At 34.5% G+C, this 8,310-nt stretch overlaps 1 protein-coding gene across 1 annotated transcript; it reads right to left on the reverse strand.

Moving 5' to 3' along the window:
• Positions 1-149: 149 nt before the first annotated feature.
• LOC110378234 (transcriptional regulator ATRX) lies at positions 150-8,244 on the reverse strand. Its single transcript, XM_049840924.2, has 9 exons — positions 7,958-8,244; positions 7,803-7,874; positions 7,454-7,704; positions 7,228-7,376; positions 6,926-7,136; positions 6,551-6,724; positions 5,452-5,637; positions 5,257-5,352; positions 150-4,647 (listed from the first exon to the last, which is right to left on the reverse strand). The coding sequence occupies exons 1-9, from the start codon at positions 8,040-8,042 to the stop codon at positions 2,986-2,988; spliced, it is 2,886 nt and encodes a 961-aa protein (XP_049696881.2). The 5' UTR covers positions 8,043-8,244; the 3' UTR covers positions 150-2,985.
• Positions 8,245-8,310: the final 66 nt, after the last annotated feature.

Consider the following 8,310-nt stretch of genomic DNA (forward strand, 5'->3'; position numbering starts at 1 on the left):
CTCATGACCCGCGAGAACGAATTCGAAAAGACCTTCCTCGATAAATGGGTATAAGACAGGATTTGTATAAAAGTGGAAAGAATGGTGAGCGAGTTTCCAGCTTCAGCTGTTTACTAAACTGAAGATATAGGTGAAATTAAAAATACAAATACTAAAATGATGGTTTTATAATTCTTACTTCTAACAGTTTAGCTGCAGTAGCTGGTCAGATCGGAGGGCCTGCCTGCCGACCATCCGATTAACTTTACATCAAGCAAATAAAACAAACACATAAAAATCTATTCTACTGGCTTACCTACATTCATCAACGAACACTTGAGACTTGAAGCGAATCCAAACGTTAGTCTGAAACTTCATCAATTCGCACTTGGCTCCATAATGTAATGCACATAATTTTTCATACCTTCTGAAATAGATTCTGACAGATTGACGCTTAGATTCACTTCAACACAGCGCCAGTGTGAGTTGAGCTTTAGCCACGAATAATATAAATATTTACATTTTCGTTTTCTTCAAGAAAAAGTACAAATATTAGCAAAGAACGTAGAAACTACCTATATTTTATATACCAATTAATGTACTTTACACATAGTGGTCTATTTTTAAAAATTACCAATTCAATAAATCTACAAGAGTCACTTTATCAGATATCACAAACATAATATTGGAGCGCACGTTAAAGGTAATTTTTCGAAGTAGCTATGAAAGAGCGAGATTCAACGTTCCTCACAGCGTAAAAAAATATTGTCTTGTCAAGATGTGTCCTGCCCTTGATTTTAGTTTTAGACTCGGGAATAACAAAAGCTCGGGTATAATATGAGCGGGAGGGCAACTAAGTATTACAACAAGCCGTGTGGTAATACTAGTTCTACTATACGGAAAAAATAAAAAGCTCTCTAAAGAAAGTTGAATCTTGTTTAGAATACTGTTTTAAAAATATACCCAAAACATTTTTCATTATGTAAGCTCTATGGAAAAAAAAAGAAAAATCATTATCTTGATCAAGGAAAAGGAACCACGCCACAGTAAGGATGATCTGCCTTGTTATGTAACAGATCCTGCAAGTATAATAAGTCAATGAAGTATTTACACAGAGGTTGAGCAATACTGCCCCCCCCTCCCCCCAACCTTCCTAAGATAACAATTGGCTGTTATGGTCGTCATGAATACCTGTTCATAATATAATAGCTAGAAGCATGATTGGATCCGATTCTAATGACCAATTTCAGAGCAGCTTTGTAAATTTTTTGTTTAAAAAATTTAAAAATAAGCCACCGACAAAGGCGTTTAGAAGTGTACCTGAAGCAACTGTCACAACTTTGCTTCAGCCCCGAACTAAAACTTAGTAGTTCTAACATATATTTCGACTTTGTTTTTTTTTTAATGGAAGGCAGAACGAGGTAATATTTTGATTAGTGCCAGTATTTTTGTTTTGAATATATCTCAATCAATTAAGTAGGTAGGTACATAACCTCAGAATTAAAGGTAAATAAAATCAGATATAAATTTTCCTCTTTACGATCCCCCAAGTCTATAAATATGTATATGTGCGTCACATTATAATAATGTCTAGTCAATCATAAATTAAATACATCACGCTTCAAATCTTTGTATTTTTCTTTAATTAATTATATGCTACCTTTAATTCTAAGATTTTGTTCAAAATTTTGCTAATAGTGATTTCTACAAAAGGCGAGTCTAGAATGCTAGCTGCCGACCGCATCTGCTTCGACTGCAGACACTCGGTCGCTATCTTAGAGCGACTGCACATGCTGCTGCCGCTTCGATCTAGAACGGTTTCATGTAAATACATGCAAACCAGTGCAGCTACGGCCGATTTCGTGCAGTCGCGGCACGTGCGATTGACAGTTGCAGTCGGCAGCCAGCGTCCAAAATGAACCTTAAAGAAATCCTCAAGGGGGGAAGAGACATTGTTAACGAAAATTCATATATTAATGTAGCCACGTGGATGATTTCTATAATTTTATTCAATGAAAATGAAATATGCTTTGAGAATACAAAATAGTGTCATAAATACCTCATCCATTTTATACATACAAAATCGAAATTCTTTAGTTTTGTTATGAAAACATAATAAAGACAAATATACGTTTACTTACTACATTAAGGTCTATAAATAAAGACACCATATTAAACAAAAGCTCTGCTAATTTTAAACTGTACTTTATCACAATCATAATGAAAGAAATGGTTATTAAATAAAATGCATAATAAGCTTAATAAGGCTACTGTGTGCCATCGACTGTAGTAGTCATGGTTTTATTGATTACTCTTTCAACTCTTTGTATGTCACTACAAAATATAAATTGAAACCAAAATTTAGTACTTTGTACCTTTTCAATTATACCTAACTATTGTTTTCATTGCAAAGTAAAAAACTTACAAATAACTGCGGGCTTTCTTTACGTTTAGAATGAACTGTAAATGCTTTTTAACACTATGAGATTTGAAAGCCAGCTGCTGTCAACCATACGTGTCGCAGCTATACTACTTGTTTGTATGTATGTGCGTGAGTAGGTACGTGCAGTCGCCCTCAGCACTTTGCCTACGCCTGGCTGACGCTGTGAAACATCAACCTATTTGATGATTCGCGAAGTGCCAAATGACCAACTACAGCTTAGCTAAGTTATTTGAAGGGAATATTGTGTACATACGCCTCTTTCTGCTGTGACGATGACATAAAGCATCACAAAAAACTACATAACATGTAACGTATTGTTTAAACTCTACACAGTATACAATGCTATATTTGTTATTGTTCAATGTTTTTATTTATTCCACTTTGATTATAACGGTGACATTATGAAGTCCCGCCCTGTTAATATGGAGGAGTAATATAACAGTAAAATCTTGACCACTATGTTATTAACACAGTTAACCTATTGTATTTTACCTATCTTATGTTTAATTAGTAGGTATATTATTTTACTTATCCAATACAAGATAATATAAAATGTACACTATTTAGGTTTCTTTCAGTACTTCTGCAACATCTTTACTTTTTAAACTAGATGTTGTTTCATCAACTAAATTATCGTCTTTCAGTAATGTTTCAATCATCTCTTCACTCATTTCAATATCTTGGACTTTATCGTTACTATCTTGACTATCAGCCTTTTCATTTAAATCTTTATGATTCATATCATCTTCTATATTTTCACTTTCAACCTTCTCATCTTCTTTGAGTAAAGCTTCCTTATCATTATTACCATTTCCTTCTTTATCATCTTCAATAGCTACTTCGTTGCATGTCAGTGTTATGGCACCATCATCCATGCCATTATTAGCAATGATGCTTTCTTTGCTCACAGTTTCAGTTCCAATATTTATGTCAGTGTTTTCCTTTCCTTTTATTTCATTAGATTCTTCATGGCTTACTTTGTCAGCTCTATGTATTTTTATATTGTTATCCAATTTACTTTCCCGAGCATTAGTTTCAGACTCATTTTCACTATCATGGTTCTCACTATTAATTAAATCAGTATCTTTGTTTTCGTTTACTTTTCCCTCAGATTTTAATTCTTTTACTTTCTCTAAATCACTGTCCTTTACATTATCACAGTCTTGCCTTGTTAATACGTCTTCTGTGGCATGCACATTGTGACTTAAGACTGCTAGTACATCACCGTGTTCTCTGTTCTCATTGTCAATTTCAGAGGAATCAATTACAATATTGGAAAAGTTGTTAACTTTACTATTTTCCCCACTATCATTGTACTCACTGCTACCAGCACCTGTCAAATCCACCTCTTGGTTTTCACTACCGTTCATAGCAGATTCTACTGAGTTTTCGTCTATAAATATTGGGTCATCGTTATCCAAATCCGGCAATATTTCAACGTCATCGTCGTCTTCACTATTGTTAGCATTACTGCCAGACTTACGGAGAACATACTGCTTTAATCCTTTATTGAGATTTTCACGTATTTCACCAAATCTGCTGGATGACGTACCCAATAATCGGTCTAATGTCCGATGGAGATTACGCATTTCATTAACAGAGCGTGTCCGCAAGTAGACGGTAGTAGTGTCTTTCTTCAGTTTGTGAAGCCTTGACAGTGCATATTCCAAAGCGTCAACCGCATCTATTAAATTGTATCTATACCACTCAACAGGCACGTTCAAATCACATTCTCTAGATGAAGATTCTGACGATTTTCTTGCAGTCGCAGACTTTGGCGTACTTCGTTTCAAAATGCGAGGAATATTCCGAGTTGGTTTAGGAGTAGGTGTAGGAGTTGACGTACTTACACTACTAAGTTTTGCTGCAAATGTTGCGCCCTTAGGCACTGCCTTACCAGTAGTGGGCTCAGTAACCGCTACTATAGTAGCAGAATAACCTCCAGGCATCGATGGATTGGCGTTAATTGCAAATATACGTCCATCAGGCAGCCGATACATTTTGTTAGATGACAAAGTTTGTGGATCCACACGAAATTTCAGTCCTCCAGTAGCTGCATTAACGGTAACATCATTATCTGTCATTTGAATGATATTGTCTGCTGTTATTTCTGTTGATAAATTATTTAAACTTCGGGGTACTAATGGAGGAGGATTAACAAATTTTGGAGGTACAACTGGACCAGGAGTTATGCACTGGACATCATCATCGTTGTCTTCTGTAACCTGAAATGGTTTTTAATAGTATGAAACATTTGTATTAAGTAAATGAATAAGCTATATACAATATGTAGAATACTGGCTGTTCCCTGATGTCCCACACATGTTCTACATCACTTCCCGTATCTGAAGAAAAGTCAGCCTAATTTAAGCCATTCAGCAGTTTTGGCATATATCGGGTATGTCGTTCATAATCACATTAAATGAAATACGTTAATATACTGGTTAATATATGTCGATTAACACAAAGATAAAAGAAAAATACGTAAAAATAAAAAAATGATTTTTTCAAACAAAGTAAATGGAATAAAAATGTGCAAAAATTAGAACACCATATAAAAGTCAGTTATTACAAACAACTGAAATTCTCCCTTGAAAACTGACAGCGGTCAACTGATCAAAACATATGATACTCCTAACTTTATCTCTGCTTTACACATGATGTTGTAAATTATAAAAACGAAAAATGACTCTTGTGGTTAGTTAGACCACTGAATGGATTAGGTTATTTTTTTTACTATTCGCCATAGAATATCATAAAGTATATGCGATATGATTTAATGTGATTGTGAATGACACACCCGATATAGTATATATAGAAAGGATTATATTTACCTCACACAAAGGTTCCAGGGGAAAATCAGGAGTGCATACAACATCATCATCCTGAGAATTTTGAGTTAAAGCAGCTACAGCTGACATGTCTAAACCCTTGAATCAAAGAACAAATATATAAAAAAATATACACCATTACCCTTTTGTAAAAGGTTATGTTTTGGTACTTTTGCAGTCCCATAAAATATTAGTTACCTGTGTTAAACTTTCTATAGATAAATTTATATTGTCAGTACTAAATAAACTCGCACCAAAGCCATTGAAACTACAATTAGCAATGGCAATAGGATGAGGTGGCTTAGGCCTGATGCGACTGTATGTAGTTATATTGTTCCGGTCAGTTACTCGAACTGGATTACTCATCATGGGTGAATTTGGTAGCTAAAACAAAAATCCCATTTTCATTCTGCAAATATTTCTATACATATAAAAAAAATTGGGCAGCAATGGCTTCTTTACAAAAACATATGTTTTTCTTATGGACAGCAATATTGTATCATATTATATTATATATTAGGGGCTTATTGGCTATGTGCAAAGCGAGTGTGGCGGACACATAACGACCGCAGCGCACAGCACGGCAGAAATTGGAAACCAATGCGGATGTTTCAAACCCGGTTTATATTATTATATTCATTTCATAGTAAAACTATTGAATAAATTGCACTCAAATAATGTCAATAATACTATTTTAATCTTTGGTTTTATTTAAATTTGCAATGAAAATTGTAATGTTTACATGGTTATTATTTGACAGTATCCGCAAATGTTGCAAACGCTACGCGTCGCCACCGTCGCGCACATAGCGAATAGAATGGTTTGTTCCCACTAGTTCTACTGCTTAGTTCTACCGTAGAACTAATGGGAACTTTTTTCCCCACTAGTTCTACTATATGAGATGTAACAAAATAGTAGAACTAGTGGGAATTATGATTTTCACAGGGAATCACAATTATGTACAGATAACCACAGACACGGCGAGATGTCACCCAAGCCTTCGACTGTACTTCTTCGTCTAGTAGAACAAAATTATGTCCCATTAGTTCTACTGCAAATGTTTAGTGGAACTAGTGAGAATACCTGTGAAAATCATAATTTCCAAATTCTACTATTTTGTTACATCTCATATAGTAGAACTAGTGGGAAAAAAGGTTCCCATTAGTTCTACGGTAGAACTAAGCAGTAGAAATAGTGGGAACAAATTGTTTCTCTTTTATAGGAACTGGGCATTAATTTGCCTTATGTGTACTATATTACATTACCATAGCAACAAAATGAATCAAAATCAGCATACCCTCATCTTTTTTGCTAGTGGTGGAACTGTAAGAGGGTTCAACAGTCTTGTAGTTTGTGCAGTATTGATTGAGGTCTTTGCTGTAACTGGTTTGATTTTTGGACTCATTGATCGTTTTTGAGGTTTTTTCTCAGATTTAGATTCTTCTATATTTACAGCGGCAAACTTTTTCACCTAGAACAAATTAAATTTGTATATCTAAGAATCTTTTTAAAACTTGAGGAGACTTAAGTTGATCAGCCATGAACATTATTCTCTTAGATTATAATCCAATAGCAAAATTACTAGATATTTTCAGATGAGGTGGTAACAGATGCCAGGCTAGGCCTGGTTTTGTTTAATTATGGGATAAAGAACTTTTCCTTAAATATATACCTGTATTGTAGATGGGATTTTAGAAATAATATTAAGAGGAGGTTTAGGCTCTACTTCCTTCTTTATTTCTTTTTTAATTTCCTTCTTCTTTATGGACTCCATCTTTTGTACTCTTTTATTACTTTTTGCTTTACAACATTCAGAATAGTCAATAGCACAGTCCTTTTTATATGCTTCTTTCAGTTGGGTATCTTGTGTTTGGTGTACTATCCTAAAAAGGCATAAATAATGTTATATATTATTAATAAATGATCATCAAGAATTGGTTCTTCAAGTAAAATGGATCAAAAAGCTAGTATTACTTATTTTTAAGATCACAGAAGCGCAAGACAGCCCAACATAATGCACGTAGATCCCACAAACAATTGTTATTGCATTTAAAACATTTCCAATCATCCGTATTTTCAATTTCTTTTATTTTGGGTGTTCCCAAATTACGTCTGATGCATTTCTGAAAAAAAAAATAGAAGTTGTAGTTAAGTGGTTTGAATAAGTTAGTAATTTTTAAACAATGGAAAAACTGTTTACCGCACAAAATACATGAGGGCAGTCAGAGCAACAATATACTTGACCACCTTGGCCGCACCATCTACAGTAGAGTTCTGATCCATCATCTCCCTTTTCAAATTCCCCACTATTATAAAAAACGTGACAGTTGTGACAAACTAAAGTGCGTAACATCGGATGAGCTCGCATACGCACTTCGTTTCGTGGTGCACACCCCAGGTGACGGTCGCAAGCCGTACAATGTAATCTCATACCTTTTATTTGGTTAATGTCTGAAACATCAAAGTATTAAGTAGTTTGTTTACAAACACTTTTAACATATATAATAATGTTTGTTTCAACTTGCAACGATAAAGATACGGTTTTTTACCTTTAAAGATTGTTCTATAGTAATTTCTTTCATCTTCCGCAATATCATCATCGAAATCATCATCTTTAGGATCTAAAAGACAGTAAGGGATTATGAACGTACATTTCAGATAAATGTATATTATACTTATCATGTATCAAAGTTTATCAATATACCAGGGAAGGGCGGGAATTGTACATCATCATTATGAACCGGCTTCTCCGATTCTAAAGCACCTTCACTGTTGGCAGTTTCACTCATAGTGAAAGTTACTTGTCGTACACATAAATAATGCTCTACACTGAACAAAGAACAATTCACCAGAAATTTGTTCTTTTTTGATGACTTAGTACCTAGGAATTGAATATAATAACATGCAAACGAGCACTTTACAGAATTTTATAAAGAATCGAAGCTGAAGTCCGCCATCTTGCTTTTTTCTCTGTGTTTTTTTTTTACATAGTGTTGGGCATTATACTGACCCTAGTTGGGCCATGGTTGGGCCCGACAAGCTAGCAGGAAAAAAACA

Source organism: Helicoverpa armigera, chromosome 10, assembly GCF_030705265.1.
Source record: "Helicoverpa armigera isolate CAAS_96S chromosome 10, ASM3070526v1, whole genome shotgun sequence".
NCBI classification, from domain to species: Eukaryota; Metazoa; Arthropoda; class Insecta; order Lepidoptera; family Noctuidae; genus Helicoverpa; species Helicoverpa armigera.